Source organism: Doryrhamphus excisus, linkage group LG7, assembly GCF_037039965.1.
Source record: "Doryrhamphus excisus strain RoL-2023G ecotype Guam linkage group LG7, RoL_Dexc_Guam_v1.1, whole genome shotgun sequence".
Classification (NCBI taxonomy): Eukaryota; Metazoa; Chordata; class Actinopteri; order Syngnathiformes; family Syngnathidae; genus Doryrhamphus; species Doryrhamphus excisus.
In genome coordinates this window covers 15,023,300-15,050,139 of record NC_136363.1, presented here as the reverse complement: position 1 = coordinate 15,050,139, position 26,840 = coordinate 15,023,300, and the positions used below count along the sequence as shown (strand labels likewise).

General features: G+C 40.7%; 1 protein-coding gene across 2 annotated transcripts; it reads right to left on the bottom strand.

Moving 5' to 3' along the window:
• Positions 1 to 721: 721 nt before the first annotated feature.
• sacm1la (SAC1 like phosphatidylinositide phosphatase a) lies at positions 722 to 26,587 on the bottom strand. Of its 2 annotated transcripts, XM_058047157.2 has the most exons (20): positions 26,414 to 26,587; positions 24,426 to 24,523; positions 23,085 to 23,159; positions 22,879 to 23,006; positions 20,592 to 20,741; positions 19,614 to 19,673; positions 18,172 to 18,205; positions 17,987 to 18,088; positions 9,467 to 9,552; positions 9,308 to 9,394; positions 9,056 to 9,124; positions 6,829 to 6,908; positions 6,561 to 6,659; positions 6,329 to 6,467; positions 5,202 to 5,271; positions 5,048 to 5,120; positions 4,779 to 4,872; positions 4,525 to 4,617; positions 4,369 to 4,426; positions 722 to 3,731 (listed from the first exon to the last, which is right to left on the bottom strand). In XM_058047157.2, exons 1-20 carry the CDS (start codon positions 26,440 to 26,442, stop codon positions 3,595 to 3,597), a joined length of 1,761 nt encoding a protein of 586 aa, XP_057903140.2. In that variant the 5' UTR covers positions 26,443 to 26,587; the 3' UTR covers positions 722 to 3,594. The 2 variants fall into 2 exon arrangements, with proteins under 2 accessions (XP_057903140.2, XP_057903142.2); XM_058047159.2 differs by lacking the exons at positions 23,085 to 23,159; positions 24,426 to 24,523; positions 26,414 to 26,587 and having other exon boundaries at positions 20,592 to 20,673.
• Positions 26,588 to 26,840: the final 253 nt, after the last annotated feature.

Here is a 26,840-nt window from a genome sequence, read left to right as displayed (position 1 = left end):
TCTGCTGTGGGAAAAGCCCAAAAAGAAAGACGAAGAAGACGCAAGACTTGGCCAAAAGAAGATGGTGAGGTGATGCAGATGCTCTTGTTTAGACCAGCTGGCCGCCAGGACGCCGTCCAAATCCACAAAAAGCACAGAGTCAATGGGTTCCGCTATAGGTTTCGGTACATACCAGAACACTGTTCCGACTTTGCCATCACTATTGAACACGACGCTGTAAAAACTGCTGGGTTGCTATGAAATGTTGAATCCCAAAGACGTCTAATGCTTTGCGGCCATGTCACCATCATTGGAGTGTTTAGAAGACATCTGAACAAGATGTGACTTCGAAGTGGTGGTCATTCCTCCTTGTTTTGTGTACCGGCGGGACTATAAGCCACATTTTATCCACATGATAAAATGTAGCAGTCGTGGTAGCTCTTTATTTGACAGGAACCAATCATGAGCTGTCAAAAAATAGTCACAATGAGCTTGTCAGCCCAATGGAAATTGCAGAAGGTCATCACTCAACATAACCTTATGGTGTTATCTTACAAAGAACGCTCAAATCATCCCAAAGCAAAAGGTAGCTTCAGAAATATAGTAACAATACGAGCAGGGGCGCTGCAATTACGTCAGCCTCTGTTTAGGCTTCTCTGGTGCCCACTGATGGACAGAAGCAGCATTGCGGTGCCTCGGCAGCCATCATCCTGAAAAGGAAGTGGGTTGACTTGAGTTTATTGATCGTTATACAATGACATTGGACTGCAACAAAAACAAAGTCTTTATTCACTGTATCGTTTTATATCCCATATAAGCAATATAATTAGGCTTCAATGTCCATATTACATTGATACATGACCACTACCCTAAATACAAACCTGCAATGATTGTACACATTCTTCACCTTGGAACCAAAATATGCTAATTCTGTACTGTATACATTTATCTGAGGAAAGATGGTAATAAAAGAAAACAACATTGTGTATGTACTGAATCATTTTTGTCGCATATTATGAATACCTATAATGTTCCTTCCATTCTTTTTATGAATAGGACATATTTGACACGTGGGTCATTCTCCTGAAAGGGGTACCAAAAGCTAGACATAGCAAACAAAAATTGAAGGTGTTACTTTCCAACACATTTGCATACAAAAATAAAGCACAATTGTTCTGTTTCAGTTGATGAAGAAAAACATGCAGGAACATGTGATCATTTGGTATATTTCATTGCTGAAAACTTCCTGGTGCTGGTGCATCGCGGTAGTACTCTACTTGCCAGACCACCTTTAAGTTTCCTATAAGTGTAAAGTACTCCCATACTTTTGACATCCAATTGCAAGATCTTTTCATCTTCCCAACCTGCTGTGATTTGGTACCGAGGCGGGCGGCACCATTTTTTAAATTCTATTCTATTCTAATCTATTTTTTGCGTTGACGTCACCAGCCCGACACAAGACACAAAAAAGTATTCAATAGCTTTTCCCGTGTTTATTTAATGTGTTTGCAGTATGTTTCACTGTAGTCGGTACGTCTAAGTACCTCCAAGTGACCCTCTCAGGTAGTGGTGGGCAAAACCCTTCATTTCAGTGAACCCGATCATTCCGGTTCATTCAGGAAAAAGATCCGGTCATTTGGGTCAATTGGTGGTTAGCCTGTGATCTCCCCCTGTGCATAGACCCGGTCAGCCGTGTCGAGTCAGTCCGTTCACTCATGTTCACGTTCGTTACGACTCTACAGCGCAACAACACGTGATGACTAGAGGTCAGTCGGTCATGAACGAACGGGTCAAAAGAACTAGTTCTTTTTTGTGAACAGACTGAACGAGGTCACCGTGTGTCGGTCAATCTCTCGGTCTTTCAGTCAGCTAACCCCACCCACCCACAGACGGAGACGACGATAGGATAAATAGTACCGCCCTGCAAAAGGTGAAGTGACTCTCCAGCCAATCACCAAAAAGCATTTGTAACTGAACGGACTGGACGGGTATTTTAGAGGCGAGAGTTCTTTTGACCCGTTGGTTCATGACGACACACCACTAGTCTCTGGTAGCGCTTACGGGAGAATGACCCATACTGTATGATGACCTTGTGTGCTTGGTACATGTACTGTATTAGCTGATGTTGTACTGCACACCATTCATCCATCTGACAGTCTTGCCAATTCCAAGATCAGCTTTAAAAAAAGAAAATGGCTTTGTGTGTAACAAATGTGTCAGTCCAGCTTTTGCAAACCACGAGGAAGAGAAGTGCTTTCATAGGCCAATGAATAAACAACGGCCATTGACAAACACAATACAGTAATCCCTTGTTCATACATGCTAATTGGTTCCAGACCCGTCCTCTTTGCAAGGGTCCTTATTTAGAAATGGAACATTTTCATAGTTAGCATAGAAAACCTGCTTACGACCTTGTAGAGATGCATTAGAGCCCTCTTGACATGAAATAACACCCCTATAGTGACCACAACACTACCCAAGATAGAAAATAAGACATTTTCAGACATATTAGACCTGAGCCAACAGGAAGTGACGTTGGGAGTTGAGAGTTGGGTCTAGCTTGGAGTGGTTATGGCAGCAAGAGGAGCTCGTGTTTGGGATTACTGTCCCTGTTGTGAGTTCGTTCACACCTGAAATAAAATCCTGTTCTTGCACCCATCACTACAGTAAGATTAGTGACGCCTACTGACCAGTGTACCCCACATGTCACAAGGTGTTTGAATCAGTCTTCTGAATGCTTCATACTGTATTTGTATTTTACTTCATTTAGCCATTTTAATGCTGGAAAACGCTTAATTTACACCCCCAAAATTAACATTTGTATAAATGTGTGTGTGTTTTTTTTTTTTTACTAATAACAGGCTGTATTCAACCGCAAAACAACATGATTTATTGATGAATATATATTTGTATATTTGAAAAACTGTGATAAGAGTGAATTAGAAGTGTGAAGGTGTATGTATGTGAGCGAGAGAGAGAGAGAATGAAAGTAATTTTCCACTTAGTCCGGTGCTTGGAATGCTTAGAAGACATGAAAGCTCTAAAGTCATATTGCAACTTTCAATCAGATATTACGGGACCAGTAATTATCATTATTCATAAACGGCCTTGACATACTGTAATAGTTTAAACTCCATAAGACAGTTATCAATTACTGATCCATCACCAACCATTTTGGTCATATTTGGACATTTAAATTTGAAGGGATGAACTATTGAAGTATACAATTTGCATACTACGACGGGAACGGAACGCTTAATTAACATGATTGAATCTTATGAAGTAAATTGGAGGAGCAGTGTGAGGAACCGGAAGCTGGAAAAGTTGACAGCGTGTGGAAATGTATGTCGGTAGCCGGAATAAGTGGTGCACTGACCCAACGCAAACCTTGACATGACCTTTGACCTCGTGTATATCAAATCAGATGTCTGTGTCGTTCCCGACGTCGTCGGCAGAAAGGAATGGCCATTGGAGTGATGTGTTATGCGGTGATGGAATAAACCTTTGCCGAATGGAGGCAGGCATGGACGCTCCATACTGGACCGGACCGCCATGGAAAAGGGAGGAAGAACAGCAGTGTTGAGGTATGCGGGTGGTGGTGCAGGCACAGCCCGCTCAGTCCATCTTCTCTTTGTGAACAAGTTTGGGAGCGTCCACAAAGTCTTGTCCATTAAACAAGATGATGGTGGCTGTAATGGCGCTGCAAACTCCCCAGAACATCACATAAGCAAAGGTCTCTGTCCACGTGTCACCTGACAGACGACAACAGATCCATCATCAAGCTGGACTTCTACTCCCCAACAGAGGCCAAAAACCACGACACCCATCCCAACAATGACATACTCTGTTGCGGTTCATTGGTTCCCGACCCGGCCGTGATACAGGAAGTGAATTTCCACAAAGTAGGATTCCTTATTTATGAATTGAATATTTTGCTAGTTCGAGGATAGAAAACGTATTTACAAGCTTCTAAATACGCATATTAACATTATTAGAGTCAAGAGAGTCATGAAAGCCACATGTTTTAAAATGTATTTCCGTGAGAGTTATAGCCTAGTTTTTAATAGAGTACAAGTAAATGCATCTATTTTTCAGAAACAATTTACCATCTACAATTTCAAAACACAATAAAAATAATCTCTAAATGTATTTATTTTTAATAACTTTATCCTGAAGCTAACCAATAATGCTACATTAATAACAACAACACAATAATTAAATACCTCTTACCATTAATGTGCATTTTGGAGCTGCATGTGTGTATATTTATATACATATGTATGTATGTATGTATAAGAAATGTCAGAGTCTCATCAAAAGCACTCGCAAGCCAAAGGTTCCCTAGCCCTGCTACGGACTGTCCAGAAGTCGAGCAACCTAGCAACCTACCAGACATGAGAAGGCATACGATGCACATGGAGAATGCCACCAACATGATGATGGGGAGCTGAAAAACAGGAATCATAGTTCATTTTAGTTCATACACCAACATGATGATGGGGAGCTGAAAAACAAATAAATAATAATAAATACTCAGCAACTAACCGTGAGAAACTTCCAGTCCTTCTGCACCCGAAGAGGACTTGGGCCATCCGATTCATCAAGGGCAAAATTACCCAGAAACAAGTCAATTGAATCCTGAAAAACGTAAAAAAAAAGAATGGAGATAATATAATTGATCTTAAGTCACATTCTATTCCAAAGCCAAGCACAATATTATATGATTGTGTTTATTCTACATGCTTTATGCGCACACTTGGTAACCAATGTTAATACAATGGTAGGTATATGAAAAATACTTGTCTGAATCCGTCAGAGAAGTTGTTTTTGTAGTAGCGTATCATGGAGTTCCAACCATCCATCAATAATCCCCAGCGGGTTCTCTTGCCTGTCCTGTGGAACAAAAAGGTTTTGCGAAGGAAATGGAGAGAAACATCAACACCACCGATGAGATGATTGATTGATCCAACAGCACGTAGTGTGCTAATAACACAACAAGACACGCGCCATATCGTACAGCACATGAACCTCAGAATGCAGACCGACCAAGACAAAACGGTTAGTGTACCTTGTGAAGTCGGTTTTCAAGGCTCCGGTTCCTGCGTACTGCACAGCACATGCATTGGCGTTGTCAGCCCAGGCTGGTTAGGAAGCAGCAACAGTTGGAGGTTACACTCAAACACAATAGTTGCCGTGCCACCACAAAGGGTTTATTACCACACCGTTTTTGTAGATCTTTTCAAAGTCAGCTTGTTCTTCAAGCCGCTGTCCCACGTTGAGAACCCCCATTCTCTGAGGACAAACGGTGATAAAGTATACAATGATCATTGAATTTACAGGTACAGTAATCTCTCTTTTATTGTGGCTATTTGGTTCAATTTGGTCAAGTTCAATTCATTCTTTTCCGTAGTTAGCACATAGTAGTTAGTTAGCACATAAAACCTGGTTAACTAGCTATCGACGTATCGATGACATTGAACGAGGCGTCAATGTCATCGGTACGTCCATGCAATAACTGCACGTCGATACGTCGTCACCCGAGAGCTGCTTGTGTGGAGGAGAAGATGCCGTACGTTTTTTTGTCCTTGTTTGCAATGATTAAACCTGTCAATCATCCAAACCGCACCACAGAACTTGTTCTCCAGCCTCACACGACATGTGTATTACTCATGTTATTATTATTATAATAATAATTATTATACTTTATACCAGCAGAGTGGTTAATGCGCAGGCCTGAAAGCTAAGAGACCGGAGTTCAATTACACCCTCGGTCATCTCTGTGTGGAGTTAGCATGTTCTCCCCGTGCATGCGTGGCTTTTCTCCGGGTACTCCGGTTTCCTCCCCCATTCCAAAAACATGCTAGGTTAATTGGCCACTCCAAATTGTCCATAGGTATGAATGTGAGTGGGAATGGGATTGGCTGGCCACCAATCCAGCACGTGGTGTTGGTGTTTACGCTTTACTGGGCATGCCCCACTGACTATTGTGTCTGATTATAGCGGCACACGCAGACAAGAGATTGGAATATTCCTTTCCATGGATACCATTCCATTGGGAAATAGGAAAACTCCTCCTAAACGTTAATGTGGCACAAATGAGTTTCAGCATGGGCCCTTCATTAACCGCCAGCTTGTCAGCTATTCTTTCATACATTTTCATCATTTCTAAATAAAGCTGAATATCTTCCTCCGCGTTACAGTTCTCTTCTTTTGCTAGTACTTAGTAGCAGGGTGAAACTTATCTGGGACAGCCTGAGTCTTTTTAAATCCCAAGTAAATTATAAATCATATTGTGTCAGAAAGGCGGCTCTTAAATGTGTACTTTGTGCTGGTATGTGGTATGTGGTACCTGGAGCTGAGACTGTAAAGAGCGTCGTGCCAATAGACTCTGGATGACATTGGTTCTGTCCAAGCAGTCCATACAGTTACTGCGGAAGACTCCTTTCTGCTGGACAAGCGCCTTTCCGTCCGAGTTCACCATGAAGTAACTGTACACAGAAAGAACTTAATTTCCCTCTTCTTTGACGTCTACCACTACCCTAATAGCAATGACATCATTCATGAAGCTGCTGATAGAATACCCGTATTCATCTTGTGTCTCAGCAACCGCTTCCACCAAGATTTGGAGACGATCCCATCTCATGTGGCTGCACTCTTTGTGGAAGTCGAAGGCTACGTAACTAAATATAGAAGAAGATACCTGTCTGAAAAATCATAACGACTGGAAAGCTGTCAAAGAAAATATCCTTAAAATGTCAACACCACAACAATGTTTAGGATAGTGATGAAAGAAACAAATATTTTAGATCTAAAAAGTCCAAATAACATGATGAAATGAGCCCAACTTACTTGATCATACCGTTGTTCATACTGGACACCATCTTGGCAAATGCCTGTTCAAGTGGCTTTTCAGAACCCTTCTGATTTATCTGAAAAAAATAGACCATGTGGGATAAAAAATACTTATGAAATACTGATGTTTCATGAATGTTGGAAGATCCAGCCACGACTCATCTTCAATGCTCTGGCTGAGGGGAGGAGGCTGTCGTCCAAAATCTGACAATACGAGGCCCCATTCATTCTCTTTTTAATACAGTACAGTCGTCCTGTCCCCTTTGCTGAAAAGCACCCCCAAAGCATGATGTTTCCACCCCCATACTTAACAGTAGGTAGGGATGGTGTTCTTGGATGCAACTCAGCCTTCTCTTTCTTCCACACACCACGAGTGGAGTTTGAACCACAAAGCTACATTTTTGTCTCATCTGACCACATGACAATCTCCCATGACCCCTCTGGATCATCCAGACGGTCCCTGGCAAACTTTAGATGAGCCCACATGTGCGGACTTCAACAGGGGAACCTTCTATGCAATGCATGCTTTTAAAGCATTACGCCATAGTCTTGTACTGACAGTAGACTTTCAAACTGTGGTTCCAGATCTCTTCAGGTCATTGACCAGATCCTGCCATGTCATTCTGGGCTGATTCATCACTTTTCTAATCAGAGATGCTACATGGAGCCCCGGTCCGAGGTAGATTAGCAGTCATGTTTAGCCTTTTCTAAAAACTGCAGTGTTAGAAAAGTGTTGATTTATTCTCACCAAGCTGCTTTCCAATTGTTCCGTAGTCTTTTCCAGTTTTGTGGAGCTCTCCTATTTTGTCTCTGGTGTCTTTGGAAAGCTCTCTCGTCTTGCCCGTGGGAGCAGTTGGATTATGACAGGTCATATTAATGAGCTCAAAGGGGGGGTAGTTGGGGGGTTACGCGTGGGGTAAAGGTGGACTTTTTTAGGGTGGACAGAGCTCTTTGACAGTCAAAATTATTGCCGATTCTCAAGGGTGCAAATACTTATGAACCATAGTCATTTACAAATAAATCATTGTAAAAAAATCATACAATGTGATTTTTGGATTTATTTTTAGATTATGTCTCTAAGAGTGGAAATGCATCTATGATGACAATTTCAGATCTCTTCCTATTTTCTAAGTGGGAGAACAAAATCGCAGGGGGTGTAATTCTTATGACCCTCACTGTATATATATACGTATATATATATATATATATATATATATATATATATATACAGTAAAGTATTGTTATATCGATATCGGTTATATCAAAGTACTGCTTATTACGACTATTTTCATTTCCCGGCAAATTTCTAGTCTTTTATGATATAATTAGTTCCGTTAGTACGATACCCGGTTATTATGATAATCCGGTTACTACGATGCCCTTTTCATCTCCCGCCAGCCAATTTGGTCTGCTTATATCGATACAAAAGCAGCTTAAATCAATCTTTGCTTAAGGATTTCAATACCAAAAAAGAACACGGCAAACAGCTGCTTCAAGTCAACTTTATTTTTCACACTTCCACCACCAGAGCACAGCACACACACCGATTCCCGCACTTCCTGGTTCACAGGTCATGCTCAACCCGCCCCACATAGCTGGCCAAACACATGCCTGCAACAGAAGAACCAACTGACATAGCATACACACCTATTCCAACGAAGACACAAGCGTACAAATACATGTATTTAATTGTGTTGTATTCAGATATCTTTTTATCGCTTGCAATAATCACTGTTTTTTATATGTACATGCTGGCGTTTGTTGGTTGTTCTGTTGCAGGCATGTGTTTGGCCAGCTATGTGCGGCGGGTTGAGCATGACCTGTGAACCAGGAAGTGCGGGAATCGGTGTGTGTGCTGTGGTCTGGTGGTGGAAGTGTGAAAAATAAAGTTGACTGGAAGCAGCAGTTCGCCGTGTTCTTTTTTGGTATTGAAATCCTTAAGCAAAGATTGATTTAAGCTGCTCGACATTGTTCTATACTATAGAACAATGAGTGCATTATTGCCCACTTTTAATGCAGTTCGGCGCAGGATCGGATATATCGACAGTCCGGTTATATCGATATTTTTTCCGACTCCCGACATATTTATACTACACACATGTATATATATATATACACAGTTGTGACCAGCGTTTTTTCCAAAAAATGTTGCTGTGTGTGTGTTTGTCTAATTTCCCTTTCCAATGTTTGGTCCAAATAAATAAAATAAATGAACATAGCTTACCAGGTTAAGAAGGGTTTGTTTCCCATAGATGAGGAGCTGAGAGTCAAAATGCCTCTGGAAACCATCCATCTGAAAAATGTTGGTTGGTGGTTAGCATCAACATTTAACACTGGTCTTTATTCCGCTAAAGACTGAATGGAGGAAAGCGTAATCTTCTCGTTTCCCTGGTGGTGGGTGCACCAGGTCTACACGAAGAAAGGACCTCTGAGCTTTGTTGAAAGAACAACACACAAACCGAAGTCCTGTCCTTACATGGCTTGTTGTTTTGCTGATGATGGGCTTTGGTTTATATTTAAGGTTGGGCCTTTGACTCCAGTAAAAGGGCATAGAACCTCGTGTCTGTGGGATACAAATAGAAATGCCATTGTCAATAACACGTTGAACTTTCCTTCAACCAAACATCGTACTTGCCTGCACAAATGAAGCCTTGGCTCCCTCGTACAAAACTATCTGCTCCGTTTCCACAAAGTTAGCAGCATGGCCTTCAGAGTCAATGCCTGAAGAAAAGAGAACGGGGCTGACATAGTATAGCCACAACATGCCAGTTTTCCTTGTCAATCACAGTAATACACAAATCTAAACTTATACACTTTTGTTTTTCTTCCCATTTTTCATTGCCTAAACTCCAATTTTGTCGACCAGGCGCAGCGCCGCGCACCCACAGCTCCATGGAGGAGAGAAGGCGTGAGAGGGTTTAACACAGCAGAGTGTCATCTCAACCAATCAAATGAACGCCTCTCATTGTCTTTTTAAATTCGCCGGACTGGACTGTGTATCGGAGGCCACCATGTTCATCATGCACCACGTAAACCACTTTGAGGGACATGTCATCTGTTCCTGACAGTTCCATTAAAAAGACAGCATTGAGATCATCCGGGCATCCTGCTGGTTTGCCACCAGCATTCCTGCTCTACAACGCCAACTAGAAGAACCTTTGATGCTGTACTCGCAGCCCCCCCCCCGCCTGTCAGCCAATTGACTACTGGCAGGCTGGAGTAGAGGGTGAAGGTGGCCAGCTTTGGGCGCACCTTTTGGCTTGCTGTTTTGTCATGAAATTGTCACTGCACCAAGATGTGGACACCTCCCCTGGTGTGTTGGCACACCCACAAAATTACAACCCATTGATGTGAAAATCTTCCCATTGTTGGAAGAATTGTACATAAAGTTATTCTATTTTTACTATATTCTTATGACCTATTTTTACTATATTCTTATGACCTATTTTTCTTATGACCTACAAACATTTCGTATCACTCAAATAACAAAGTAAGATTAACGCTGTACATGTGCTTCATATCACTCACATAACAATGTAAGATTAATGCTGTGACGCCTGCACTTGTGGTGTACATCATGATTAAGGGAAAACAGAACATGGCAGAACATTCCTCAGCAGATAGTTTTAACACCCTCAGGGGACATAGGCACGGGTCAGAAGGAGATATGACCTCAAGGTGTATGTGTGTGTGTGTCCCCAGAGAATCACATGCCAAGGATGAGATATCCACACATTATGGATAACATGTTGTGCGAAGAAACTGGTTTCAACTGGAATAATTAAACCCCCCCTTCCCTCAGCCATTGAAACCTGATTGTAACCAGGGCCTTCCTTCAATAAAAAGGCAAGAGGGCAGGAGCTGCTTCAGAGTGAGGTGGCGAATTGTTACTGAACGGTTCCTGATCACTCTCCTTGCAAGTAAAAAGAAACTCACCTCTCTGTGTCTTCCTTTGTACAGGCAGTGTTTTTTACAAGTGTCGGGATTTTGAACCTGACATTTTATTGGTCCTTCGAGCCGGATTCCAAGACACCTGACGATCCCAGCGGGCAAGCGAGATCCAGGCAAGACTGTGGCCACAGCATTAAGACCCTTTCCGGGACTGGTCCCTCTCTTGCGGGCTGGGATCCGAAGGTTGAAGGAAATCCAGAGACACAGAGATTGTGAGTACAAATTTTGTTTAAAAAGAATGAAAGTGAGAAGAAGTAAAATAGAAGAGAATAAGTAAAATAGAACAAGAAGAAGAGAATAAGTAAAATAGAAGAAGAAGAGAAAAGCAAAATAGAGAAAAAGTATAAAAAGAAGAAGAAGTACAAACCCTGACAATTCTAGACTCTATCAGGTCCGACAGTTAAATTCCGTAGGTGGAGTAGACGCCCCTAGTTGAAACAGACTAGTTAAACTCTACATAGGATATGCGGAGTCCTCTGGGCTGGAAAATAAAGACGCGCGAAGTGTGAATGTGAATGTATGAATGAAAATACAATTACCACTAGGTAACTGTGTTTTATACCAAACCAACAAGAAACAAATGGTGAGCCTTTGTGGATGCTTGTAGGCAAGAAAATTCCACCTGAAAAGGTTGAAGAGAATTTTACCACAAAAGGTTGTTGATCACCATCTTGTTGAAAATAACCCCAGTGTTAGAACACGACAGGTGTTAAGAACCACTGGGTCCAAATTTAGTTCAAAATGGGGAAGGGACAAAGTAAAGAAAAACAAAAAGTCCTTGAAAAACTCTCGTGCAGAGAGGATAGTCTAGCAGTAGACCCCCTATATTATTGGATAAAACAGTACAAATTCACGGAAAATTATCTACAGCATGTATTAAGGAGTTACAACAAAACATAAAAAAGAAATGTAAGCAAAACGAGAAGAGAATGAAAAAGAAAGTGAGTTGTTTGGTCTTGTGGAAGGTCAGGTTATGAGTGGTTTGGAAAGTCAGGATAAGAAGATAGACAGATGGTACGTGGGAAGTGTGTGAAGGGCAGAGTTGGGATAATATTGTGAAGGTTCAGAGTAAGTTTAGACGGGAGGAGGATAAGATTATGAGCAGACACAAGTCTGGATAAAATAAATAAATAAATAAATAAATAAATAAACAGGAGAAGGAAAGACAGCAGAAAGAAAAAGAAAGTGAACAAGAAAGAAAAAGAAAGTGAAGAGAAAGAAAAAGAAAGTGAAGAGAAAGAAAAACCCGTAACGTTTCATAGGAGGGAAGATAATGAATATTCAGGTCCTTACAACGTGTTGAGGCAACAATTGGAACAGCCAGTGGGAGCATCAGCACCAAATGAAGAATTAGGAGAGCAACCCCCGCAGTGTACACCTCAAATGACAGACGTAGGATTAGCGAAAGGAGCAGCACCTGTCATAATTAGACCCAAAACAGAGCATCGTCCCAAGATAAAACAATACCCTCTAAAACCAGATGCAATGGCAGGAATAGAGCCAGTGATTGAAGATCTAAAGAAGGCAGATGTACTAATAGAATGTGCTGACTCCCCAGTAAACACACCAATATTTCCTGTGAAAAAGGCACCTCCATCAACAGGGTGGAGGATGGTTCAGGACTTAATAGCAGTAAACAACGCAGTAATCCAAAGATCTCCGTGTGTTGCAGATCCACACACGCTGCTGAATTCGCTAAATCCAAAAGCTATATTCAGCATGACTAGGCTTGTCTTAACAAATACAACCAGAACCAAATGATGAACCAGTAGTATAATTACAAGTACACCAAATAAAACTAAATTCATATGAAGGAATAAAACCAGCAATAGAAGATTTGTTAAAAAAAAACTTAAGTCTTAGTAGAATGCGATAACCCACCATGTAACATCCCTATTTTCCCAGTGAGAAAAGTGCCACTCTCTGTGGGATGGAGAATGATATAGGACAAGTTGTAAATCAAGCTGTGGTGGCGAGAGCACCTTGTGTGCCTGACCCACACACATTGTTAAATTCTTTACCAACAGATGTCACATGGTTCACCATAGTAGACATCAGGCATTCTTCTCCATTCTAACAAAAAGGTGTGATTTTTGTAGATGGTTCCTCAAAGAAAAATTATTTGGGAAAAATAATAACAGGCTATGCAGTCATAGCACTTACAGAAGCATGCAAATTAATGAAAGGTCAAAAGGTGACAATTTATACTGATAGCCAATATGAATATTGAACAGTACATATCTTTGCACAATATTGGCAAAACAGAGGTATGATAACATAAACGGGAAAACCAGTAACTCATGCAGGATTATTAACAACTTTACTAGAAGCAGTGCAATTGCCAAAACAAATTGCTGTATGTAAAGGCACGGCGCATACTAATAATTCAGATCCAATATTTTTAGGAAATATGTTCGCTGATAAAATGGTAAAACAAGCGACACTAAAGGAACTGAACCTTCTTAACACAGAAAAAATTACAAGTACACTTTGAGATCCTGGCAGACATGCAACAACAGAGTCCAAAGCAAGAAATTGACCACTGGCTAAGGAATAAAGCAATCCTGGACAAAAATGTTAATATGTCGACAGATAATAAAACAATCTTGCCAAAAAATTGCATAAGTGGGACGCTATTTTGAGCCATGGTTTTACACATGTCTCAACAGGAGGGATGTGCTGTGGCACAATAGTGTGCTATTAACACCCACTTTACTACGTAGGGATTGAATTCTTATTCAAAAAAATTTTGTAGAGCGTGTTTAACGTGTGCAAAACACAATGCCCAGGGCAGCTTGCAACCTCGGCGTGGCCAATTTCAAAGAACCACAATACTTATTTCAAGAAATACACATGGACTTCATTGAACTCAACAACAGTGAAGGGGAAAAATTCTGTTTAATGATAATAGACTCATTTTCAAAATGGATAGAACTGTTTCCTACAAAACATCCAGATGCACTAACAGTAGCTCTATGCAAAGACATAATTCCACGCTATGGTATTCCAGAAAAAATTTAAAGTGATAAACTATGACTAAATTATGCATCTCCATCTTAGTATTTACCCTAACTGTACCTATTTGCGTCATGATAATAGCATTGTGGTATCTGCTGTAGATTTGTAGCTCCTCAACAACCTTCAGAGGAAGTCCGGCTACAAAGGGGGCTGTAATTCTAGTTTGCAGTCGTCTCAAACCGGTGAAGATTGTCCACAACTCTGTTGCGTTATTAGGAGGGGTTGCAAGCCTGCTGGTAAGATGATCACTCAGACGCATAAAAATAAAAAATAAAAAGTAATTAATTAGCAGCAGTAGGAGGACTGATCGGAGCAATAATAGTGATGTCACTGCCACTATGGAAAAAATAAAAATAAAAAATGTTAACATGCAGAAAAGAAGGGTGGGGACCCTAGCCGATCACAAACGCAGATCAAACACCTTGGATAATTAGGTGGGCATACAACAACTCCATATGTATGACCATAGCCCCAAATTCGACTACCGAACTCCAAATACCAATATCATCGTTGAAAGGATTTACAAATAGACATCAGGTGTCAGGGGAGACATATGCTAGTTATTGGTGGTATGTTACTGGACACTTGTTAGATTTAAGTTGGGACACATTGATTACCACACAGGAAGGTGATTACTGGGCACCTGGTACCACATTAGAAGCCAGGCATTTCCATAATAAAATTATGTTAAAGAAACATGGGGCCATATTAAGTATGACATTTGCTTTTAGCTCAGCTAAGCTCAACCCATATGACCAACCATTGGGCACTATTTTAAATACCCCGTGTTGGGGTTTCCCTTTATGGGCCTACTCTTCTGGGGCAGACCCCTATAATTATTTGCAAAAATCTATGACCCCTGTTGAACTGCCAATCACAAATAACTACACACATCACGCTGGAGTTAAAATAGCCGTAATTCGAAATACAGATGATTGGTTTCAGGTCACTACGGGCATTTCACAACAAAGTAATAACTGGCTGCTGCTAGTGGAACAGGCAGCAAACATGTCAAATTATGGAGATTATGTAGTATGTATGGGAGCCAGACCACTGTTACAAGTAATGCCTTCAACTATGGGAATAGATTGTTTGATCGAAGTAATGAATAAAACCATTGCATAAGAAAGAAAAAAAAAAAAAAAGAAAAAAAATATATATATATATTGTTCACGATGGGATAAGGTCTATCCTCTTACTTCCACTAAAAAACAAAAACCAGTATTTTCTAAAAAGGTAGCTGTAGGAAATTTCTCATGCATAAACAGGACAGGTGTTGGAATCAAATTAGGAAGATTGAATGATACTCAGTGTCAATCAATAGAGATGGTAGACATAACATTCAAACCCAGAATCAAAGAGATCAGTGTCAGGGTGGGATAAAAATGATCCCACCAACATAGACAGTATTGGAGTTCCGAGAGGAGTCCCTGATAAATACAAATTAGTCAACCAGATAGCAGCGGGTTTCGAATCATCAATTTGCTGGTGGTGCACAATTAACAAAAATGTAGACAAATCAACTACATCCACTATAACGTGCAGAAATTAGGAAACAACACTGAAAGAGGGTTCTCCGCCATCCATGAACAACTGTCAGCTACCTCCCTCATGGCTTTCCAAAACAGAATTGCTGTTGACATGCTCCTGGCGGAGAAGGGCGGAGTATGTGCCATTTTTTGGTGATCAGTGCTGCACGTTCATTCCGAACAACACAGCAGCGGACGGGAGTCTCACCAAGGCCTTAGAAGGTCTAAGGTCCCTTAACAGCAAGATGAAAGACCATTCTGGAGTTGACACGTCAATGTGGGATGGTTTTGGAGACGTGTTTGGCAAATATAAACAACTGATAGTCAGTTTTAATGTTAATCGCTGTATTTGCAGCTATTCTCACCTTATGTGGATGTTGTTGCATTAGGGTTTTGTGCACCACTACTATCCAACCAATTAAGCAAGAGGTGTCAGAAATGTATGCGCTCCTTACTCCAAAAGGGGAGCCCCAAGAAGACAGCGACAATGAAGACACCGAAACTGAAGAGATAAATGATGAAACATCATGGCATTTTTCGGACTTGCCAGGACTGAAAATCTAAAAAAAGAAGAGGTCAACGGAGGATGGGAGAATATAGTGAAAAATGAATAAACAGGAGGGAAATGTTGGAAGAATTGTACATAAAGTTATTCTATTTTTACTATATTCTTATGACCTGTTTTTACTATATTCTTATGACCTATTTTTCTTATGACCTACAAACATTTCGTATCACTCAAATAACAAAGTAAGATTAACGCTGTACATGTGCTTCATATCACTCACATAACAATGTAAGATTAATGCTGTGACGCCTGCACTTGTGGTGTACATCATGATTAAGGGAAAACAGAACATGACAGAACATTCCTCAGCAGATAGTTTTAACACCCTCAGGGGACATAGGCACGAGTCAGAAGGAGATATGACCTCAAGGTATATGTGTGTGTGTGTCCCCAGAGAATCACATGCCAAGGATGAGATATCCACACATTATGGATAACATGTTGTGCGAAGAAACTGGTTTCAACTGGAATAATTAAACCCCCCCTTCCCTCAGCCATTGAAACCTGATTGTAACCAGGGCCTTCCTTCAATAAAAAGGCAAGAGGGCAGGAGCTGCTTCAGAGTGAGGTGGCGAATTGTTACTGAACGGTTCCTGATCACTCTCCTTGCAAGTAAAAAGAAACTCACCTCTCTGTGTCTTCCTTTGTACAGGCAGTGTTTTTTACAAGTGTCGGGATTTTGAACCTGACACCCATGTACACAAAAGGCTTCATTCTTCTCAATACTGGGTCTCATTCACCAATGGTTCAAAGCAAGTTTGGTCCTGCTTACAACGTTCTCAGGAATATTTTCTAGTCTAGGATTTCTTCCCCTGCTGTGCTCCAATTCATTTGCAATTTCAAGTCATTCAAAAAAAAACAGCATCTGTTCCCGACCCTGCAGTCTCGTGGCCTCTTATGGGCACTGATGGGCTGTTTAAACAAATCTAATCATGTGTTCCTTCAGCTCACCCGCACACGCTTTCAGTTGACGAGGGGATGGGCTTCATCATTTTAACAACAGAGCTACAAACAATTCTGAGGTTTAAGAACACGTTGACGTTGAGTTTTTAGGAACATTGAGACATATCAAAATGTTCATTAGGTTTTGATATGTGCAGTTTTATCACAGAGCACAATAATACCACTGATTAGCACGGGCAATTGGCCTGCTGACGGAGGGAATGTCCACCAGAGCTGTTGCCCATTCATGGAATGTTATTCCTCCAGCAGGAACCATCTCCAAAGCGTATCAGAGAACGGTACAGTTGTGCTTTCAATTTTGCAGTGTCAGTTTTTTTCTAAATATATTCATAAATAGTTGCTGTTATATGCTTGACTGTGGTCTATTATTTGCCGTAGTGATGTGATGTAGTATTCCCCAGCGGTTGCTAAGTGTCAGTCATGTTATGTTAGCCACCACAAGAAGTCCATGAAGTAAAAAAACAAGGAACTCTCTTCTCAATGCAAACGTGTGAGTCTACATTGTCTTATTTTGGCTACTACATTGGGGAACAGGAGTGCAAAAGTCACTATTCATTCATTTTCTACCACTTATCTCCACGCGGGTGGCGGGGGTGCTGGAGCCTATCCCAGCTGGACTGTTGGCCAGCCATTCCCACCCACATTGATACCTATGGACAATTTGGAGTGGCCAATTAACCTAGCATGTTTTTGGAATGGGGGAGGAAACCCACGCATGCACGGGGAGAACATGCTAACTCCTTTATAGAGGAATCCCAGTTTGAGCATACAGGGCAGGTATGGCGTAGTCATTGTGAATGGAGTGGTCCACAGGTGGGTGGGTCATAGTACGGGCAAACACAGGTACATTTTAGTGATGGCCTTTGGACTGGATAGAGATACCGTGATGAGAGCCTCGTTAGTGCCATTCATAGACCGACCGTCCCTTCATGTTGCAGCTTGATAATGCACGGACGCTTGTTAGAAAAATCTGTACACAATTTCTGTAAGATGAATCATCTTTGTTCCTTCATGACCGTGTTAGAGACGTGCTGCATAGGTGCATATGACAGCATACGGTAAATGCATATTGGAACTACAAACATCAGGCAAAGTGGATGTTTAACTGGCTCGCTTTGTGCCTTACCTCTGACAAAATATCTGACACCAGCTCGGAAGCAGCTTCTCCGGGATATAAGGATCCATTCAAAGATCTTCCCATTTATCCGACACGGTTTCATGACAATAACTGGAGCAATACATTAAGGAACAATTCTGTTAAGAGTTCATTTAAAAAGCATCTTCAGTGGAATATATTTATAAAAAGGATACAGCCATGTACTACCGGTAGTGCAAACCTATGGAGCTAAGGTGAAGTTAGATATTGTTAGGATTGCTTGGAAGAATACACAACTCTGCAAAGATGCTTGATAACAACACTGTTGGTCCAATGACATTCAAGGATGAAGAATTACAGCACCCCGGTGTGCTGATGTGTCTTTACATTTTCACATCTAACAGCAGCTTTTTGACCTTTTGGCTTTGTCATGATTGTGGTCCAGGGGTGGCTTGTTGGCCTCATACACAAAAACCCACAGATGTGAGAGGCCATTTGGACATTCGTCACCAAGCTAAAACCAATCCAGGAGGAGAACTTTGTCACTATGTCGTGTTGGACCAAGGTTACTCCATGCAGTGGGAATTTAAATCATATCAGGTAATTAACCCTTAGATGCATAAGTGGGTCCAAAATGACGCGGTCAGGTTGTTTCTTGAAATATCTTCGAAATGAAAAATTATAATACTTTATAACTAGCTGACACTAGCTGGCTAACATGACTATATGTATTGTTGGCCATTACTCTTTTGTTTCCTCATCCATGCCTTGGCTGCTTGATACACAGCTGAAATGGTCCTACAGATGCTTGATGATGGAGAGGCAGTAACGGGGTTGGACTAAAGATCTTCTGGGTGTGTGACGCATGCATCCCCTATGCAACACACAATGGATCCTCACATTTTCTATTGTTGTACGGGGTCATTTTCTTTTTCAGAGATGTAAAAAAGTGAAAAATGAAGATGTTTCTAACATGAAATCATTCTTGTGTGGTCCTAAATATAATACAAGTGATTATTCCTAACCAAAATGGCAAAATTGTCATAAAAAGGCATTGATTCTAGTATGGGTCATTTTTGAGCCACTGGAGGGTCCAGTCACTCGTGCATCTAAGGGTTAAAAATTCTTAATTACTGACGCCTAGAGATCGGAAGGCTACACACAGCTTGTCTTTCAATATTTTGGACTAATAATAAGCAACCTCAAAACAGCAATCACTTATTATCAAATAATAATAATGAAATATAAAAATAGTAAATATATATATGTGTTTATATGTATATATGTATACACATATGTATTTTCTTTTTTTTAATTTTGTATTGATTTGTTCGTTTGTTGTATTCTTTTATGTTGGAAATAAACTAAACTAAACATAAATCTAACACCAGTTTTGGAATATTTTTTTCCCCTTCTCATAAGAGGAGAATAAAGAAAATGCGAAATGGGGAAATGAAATTGCCTGAACTTCAATTTACCAAAGTGGCCCTTTTGGTCTCGTTAGGGTGAGGAAAAAAAAAAATTCCAAAAGGTAGTGTCATTTCACATTTCATGCCCCCACACTATGTACAGTGTGTGTAAAAAAAGAAAAAAAAATCATCTTTCCAGAATACATGGTTTAAAAAGCAAGCAAGTGGCACCTGGAGAGACAGCTTACCTCTGGCTGTGCTGCCAACTCTCGGAGGAGATTTGCATTCCACACAAACCTCTGATCGGCCTAAAACACAAGCGGCTGCATAAGAAACTCAGTGAGACATCCTGTCACCTGTATTGGTCATTTTGTCCATGGAACTAAATCCATAGCAAATAGGCTATGGTCTCATGACTGTTTGCTTGCAGGAAGAAATACATTAAAAAATAAGAAAAAAAACAAAGAGAAAATTGCCCTTGAGGGACTAATAAAGGCATATCTTATCTTAGAAATGTACAGTTAAACCTTGTGATAGTGGCATCGTAATAGCTAGTATACTATACAGTATAATACCCTGATCTGGAGTTGAAACAAAACGCTTCTAAGTTGTGTATCCAATTGAAATGCAAATACTTGGAAATCAAAGCTGAAATGTTGTTCTCTGCTTCTTTGTCTTTTGATGTCAAATTGTTTTCTACAACAGAAACAAATTAAATGACCTCATTATTCCTCAGTATTTACATGCGTTTACCTCGTAGCAAATTTTGAAGCCAATTTGTATCAAAGTTGACTGTGGAAAACTGTGGAGGGTGTCCACACATACAGTACATGTGCAGTACATGTGCAGTAAGCTGTATTACACGGTGGAGGGTGTCCATACATACATACAGTACATGTGCAGTAAGCTGTATTACACAGTGGAGGGTGTCCATACATACAGTACGTGTGCAGTAAGCTGTATTACGCAGTATTTATCAATAGATACATATGTCATTATGGACTTCAATAGTTGGCTTTTCTTGAACACATGTCATCATACTGCGGTGCTTTTCAAATAGTGGGGCGGGCCCGCCTGAGGGGGGCGCAGTGAACTGTCAGGGTTGTGTGAGTGGCAGGGAGTACTTTCAATGTTACTGCAGACCTTCCAACATACCCTAAATATTTCTGTCCCCATGGAACTAAATCAGTGAAATGAAATGGAACGTGGTTGGTTGGACCACTCACCCTCTCCAGCAGACTCATCTCGTGGAAGTCGGGGCTGGTGTTGGCCAGCCGCTGTAGGGTGTGTGTCAGGTCGTAGTCAGTGCTAAAGTAGAAACCGTCTGTAGTCAGCACATTGTTAAGCATGGACAGGAAGGTCTTATTCTCCTGAGACTAGAAAAGGACAGAAAACAACATCTTTTACAAATATGGGCGTGGCAAACCAGCATATACCCAAATACAGTAGCAGCTATGGAGGGGTCAGCTGCTATTTTCAAAGTTCAGGTTTAATGGGATTTGAACATGCATCAGGTTACAATGGAATGTGTCATATATTCAATTGGCAGTTCTACATCTGCAAAAGGAGTAGGAAGAAGCAAAGCTTACAAATCCTACCCATTACATTTGTTCACTTCCTAGTATGACTTTTCTTTTGTTTTTTTCCACATACAGATGTATAAGGCGATGTAACCATATATGACATAATGCTAACCATGATAACCATCAAAATAGTCATATTTAAGAACAAATAAACATGACATGACTCTTTGAAACTCTTCTACCTTCTATTTAGCAAACATCCACTGCTGGTATTATTTCTTGAATTGGCTCATCCTTTGAGTTCCTTAATTAGCACTTCTCAAAAGTGGTACAGTTCACATCGGTTTGCAACCCTAAATTTGCATTTGCTTACATTCAACAAAAGAATATATTTAAATCATCCATCATTTATTTCCATTCATTGACAACAGGGAAGAAGTGTACAATTAATAGACAGCAACCATCACAGACCGTCCGTCAAAGGTGGTTATAGAGGTTGGATTGTAAAAAATAAAATACAATTAATAAAGGATTTTGTGACTATTATTAGTGAAGAAATCTTTAAAGACAAATGATATGTAGTATACACTAGGCCTCAGTAATGTAATGAGATATGATGTTACATTACATTTCACACTATTCATGGAGACTGGCTACTTAGCCAGCAGAGCAGAGCTGACGCGCCATGGCCGAGACGGACGCGTCCTTCTTCTCACTTACTCTCTCCAATTGACTTATTCTAAACTTAGTTAGCTCGCTAGTTTACGATGCTAGCGGCAGCCAACTCTGCAGCAATCCAGTATCCTGCCCAATGCGATGAAAACAAAGAATAATAAGAATGTAAAAGTGACTATTTATGTGTTATTTCATGTCTGCAGAGCTGCAATGATGTTAAAACCTGTATTTCAAAAGTCAAAACAGGTTTTCTATGCTCCAACCACAAAAACGTTCCTAATATTGAATCCTGCTTTAAAGGAAATGAACTTTTCACTTAACAATTAGCTGCCATAAAAACAACAAATGGACAAAAACGCATCGAAGATTCTGTGTTTCACAAGGTTGCCAGGAATCTTTTGGAATTGGCGCAACCTCATTTAGTCCATGTACGTCCAGACAAATAAATGAAGTTAATAACTAATAATCCACGAGGGAATCAAGCCTGTTTGGGTTGTGGATGCCTGCTGGAATAATAGGATTAAACTGCAAAGCCACTAAGCACAACGGTGAAACCTACAGCATGTCTTCAAACACTCCGTATGCTCTTAGCCTTTCCATTTCAAGTGTGCATAGGACATTGTTCTCTCTACTGCTTCAGCACAATGTACGGACTGCTTATTAAGACGTGGATTTTTGAATATATTGCAGAATGACAGACTAAGTAGTTCCAGTCAGCCGTTTACAGTATTTGCACATCATGGGAATGAATGTCTTTTTCATGATTTATTTGAATGAATGGCAATACAGAAAATATTGGTCAACCAATACCGGCATAAAAATTAGATACTATCTGATCCCATCGGTATGGTTTTTTTCTGCTGCTAATGATATCTGCACACGACTGATATGGTGTTCCACAGGAGCAGCATGCTTGCTCGCTCTGTCTGGAACTACTTCCAATGACTTCCTACAGGTTGTAACTATGTCATTCAATGAGTATAAAGCGTGTTATGATCTTTGAGCGTAATCCATAATCCAATATTTCCCATTTAAAACAAATTCATTCTACACATTACATGGAACACATTGTTTATTTTTGCGCACGGCGTCGGCGTCATGGCATAGGTCACAGAGGTTGTCTCACAACGTGATGGCTGCTGGTTCAATCCTCCGGCGGTGAATAGAATAGAGCTTTATGGAGTTTGTAATCATTTTTCGCATTTTTTTTGGTTTGTTTTGCCATACTGATAAATGCTACAAGTGTGTTTAGCATTGCTGCCTTGCAGCAAGAACATGTTGTCAATGGTATGGTCAATGGCACAGGTTCTCATACCTGGATCTCTGATAAATGCAACACGGTTTTCTTGTAAGAGATGATATCAAAATCCACTGCTTTCCACACAGCATGACCCAGGAGGTTGCCCACATTCCTCTTCCTGGTGATGACGATCAGGTACATCCCTATGCAAAGTCAGCCAGTGCGTCACTAGAATGCTGAACAGAAGATGACAGTGCAGCATCCCGTAGCACAGTGCATACCAGCAACGAGGCGAATGGTTCCCATGATGCCACAGATAGGCCTGGTCACCGCCGAGGAAGGGATATCCTTTTTACCTGGGAAAACACCAATAATGACATGCTTAGAAGGGGACCTATTATGCTCATTTCCACCCTTGAGTTGTGAACTCCAATAGAGCAGCTACACATAATGACCCGCACAGAAAGCTTTCTAGAGCTTCCAAATTAGCACCTATTCCAGCTGTATTTCTGTTCTAGTTTCTTCCAACCAGGCCCTCCTCCACTCCGCTGTGATTAGTCCCACTCCCAAGCTCGCTCGAGGACGTCTGGATCGGACCACTGCCAAACACCACTTTCTGATTTTGCCGGAATAGGAGTAGGATGATAAATGAATTAACCCTTTGGAGAGCTGGTTGAAGTGGTTGGGAGCTCCTGGTGGCTCCTGACCTACTGGCTGGGGACCCCTGACTTGCTGGCTTGCTGTGTATGAACTCCAAGAGTGGCACAACATTGGGAGTGGAAATGTGGTCATTTCACGGTTTCTTTGCGGGACTACCAGAAAACACGGTCAGGTACACCAATTGTCGTGAAAAAGGCTATTAGCAACTGTCGACACGTCAGCGCTACCTCATCAAATGAAGTTATTTTGCCCACCATTTGGCCCATCATCCTCACGACTCCAGAGATATTTGGTACTAAAAACAAAGGTTTTCCAAACCTCCGCCAAAGTGTACATTTGGAGAAAAATCTGATCTGATGGAGTGTTTGGGTGATTATGTGTTTGGGTATGGACGCCAATAACGCCAATAATAAATAATAAATAGAGTTTTATGTTTCCCAGCAGACCCACGACAACGCATGCTGAAGTCACTCACGTGACTCGTTTTTACGTCAAAAAACATGGATGCCCTCAGAACCATGCTGGTTATAGCTATTTTCCCAAGCGCTTTTTGCTTGCTTATACAGTATTTGCAAGCCCACATATTGCTTCACTTTAAAGAACAGAAGCGATGAAACACTCTGATGTCGGCCATCTTTGCTCATGTAACAATTTCATTGGTCCATTTCAATCAACCGCTGTCCATCCTTTCTGCAAGCTGTGGACCTTGACAAATGCAACACCATTTAACTGGCTTGAAATTCCTGCTGCCTATTAGCATCCAAATCCCAAGAGAGGGTCCATTTTTCAGCAGGATGGTGCTTGTTGTCATTCTTCAGTCTCTATATCAAAGTTCCTGACAGGGAAGAAGATGCTCCAGGATTGGCCAGCGCAGTCACCAGGCAGGAACATTATTGAGCAAGTTTAGGATGAGATGAAGGAGGTTGCTCGCAACATGTAGTCTGTGTGAAGATGCTTCTTACCTGTGAGGTTCATCTCATTGGAGACCCTGTCTATTGCCAGGACAGCATCGGCCCCTTCATCGCAGGCCTCAATGAAAAACCTCTCTGGAGTCGTGTGCCTGGAGAAAATGAGGCAAAAATAAGATTTCATTTCATGGCAGCTACAGCAGCTCGCCAGTGTAGCGTGGCGAGGCGTCATCCATGACTCCAGTCATGCAATTCTTTGGCGTAACAATGTTAATAAAAATAACAACAACAACAACAACAATGTTGCAGTCGCCTGGTTCATATGCAGGTCACATGATGTCAGGGGAGCCTTGTTGCCACTTTTTGGGGGTTTCGTCAGACGGCTTTATAGGCGGAGTAGCTGCATCTCATAGCATGCCTCTTTTTAGCTGGTTTATATCACGCAGAGAAAAGAGAAAGACATGCGTGTTCATGTCTCACAGGGATTGTGGATGATGGGCAAAAATCCCCAGTATGATTCCACACTACAAAACTACAATTCACACAAAAATAATCCTACATTTTTTGGATCAGTCTTTGATATTTTGTAGAACCTGTTGGAAAAATGTCCTCCATTTATTTCCCAAGTGCTCTGACCATTTTTTGTGGGGTTTGCTGAAAATGGTCCCATATGGCAATCTTTTAGGACAATTATTTTGTTACTAGCGTTGGGCGATATGGACTTCAGCATATATTTTTGCGATGTATCGCAATATGAAATTCAGTTGAGTGTTGTATAAAAAGCTACAAACACTTGTTTAAAATTGTAAAACATGTATTGATTGGTAACAAAGTGGCAGCCTGGTCACTACTAAATATTCAACAAACTGCAATGCCTGTGCTTGTGATTAAGATGTACTGACTGCCTGCAATTCTAGATGCATATATGAATGCTTAAGACACTCTTATATTGTTTACACAGTTGGTCGGCAAATGGCGCTCTTATTTTGAAGGCCGTAGTGTGTTCTCTCTGTGTTGAGAATGTCTGTATGACAAGAAAAGTGCTTTCATTTTGTTATTGTGTGTCATGAACACTTTAAAAAAAAAGTACACGTCACACAGTAAACATAGTGACAGAGAAAATGTATCAAACTAACCTTCTGAATAATTAATAGACTCTGATGAAACAAAAATCAGCATCCCCCCATGTGACTATTTGCTCAGTCACAGTGACAAACTGTATGTAGTCAAACACACCATTGTACTTTCATAATCCAAACTACACTAATACTCTGTACACGGCCACACCGACATTCCTACATGCTGAAAACTTGCACTGGGTTTTTGTAGTATTATTCCTGTGCTCTTTTATTTCATGAACTGCAAAACCATGTTACAACAATGAGGGACTGGTATTTCATGACAACGTGGTCTTTTTGTTTGATATTATTATGAATACCACAATATTGTCCACTACATAAATTTTTTTTAAAAATAAATAATTACAAATAATTGAAATATAAATTTCAATATAATTTTTAAAAAATCCTAAATAATGACATTAATCATTTAAAAAAACAATAGTTTCCTGAAATGTTTGAGAAGAAGATGACAATCAACACGTAAGGGGCAAGGGGAGAAGACTACTACTGTACAAAACATCTTTCTTCATCTCCATGTGATATTATCGACACACCGAAATGGCAAATGACAAAGTTGTTTGAAAAAAAATATTGCTTAAACTGCGAGCTGAACGCACCAATTTTCAAAAGGGCTACGAACAGAACAAAAGCTCTGTGTGTTATGTTAATAACATATTCTGCCATATCAACTTGGGGGGACAGAAGAGCTCTCCTCATTCATTAGGGGCCAGTTAAACTTGCTACTTCCTGCTGTACCAGCCGAGCCTGTCTGCGAACTTTAGCTATTGTGTCATTTAGGCTACATGCTAACATCTATTTAGTCCAGCTTTAAGCTACCGGGGCGTTCGCACACTTAGTAAGCGCGTTTTGGCAGACGTCGAATTCATGTGTTTTAGATGAATGTGTATTTCATGTACTTACAGATTGTATCTCTCATAGGTAGTCGCCATCTTTGTTCCGTCTCCAAACCTGAGCGCCGTGAGACTTGACAGCTTCTGAGTTTGTGTTGCCAGGTCGTACAAGTGGCACCCTCTTGTTTAAATGACTGATTTCTATACTACCTGGCAACTACCGAAGGCGTGACTTTGGCGGAGCTACCGCACCCAAATCCGGATGTGATACTGTATAATAATCCACGCACGCATATTTCACAAAATGTGCATATTTATTTTGATCAATAAGTGCAGAATAATAAACAATAATCGTAAGAAATAGAACGTTACAAGTTAGTGTGAAATCGTCCTAGGTTAGAATGCCATTTGTCGTTGCTTTAATGAGAAGCAATCAGTTAATTCGCATATTGGCTTCAATTTTGTTTAGTATAAATATCGTCGTTATATATGGTTTA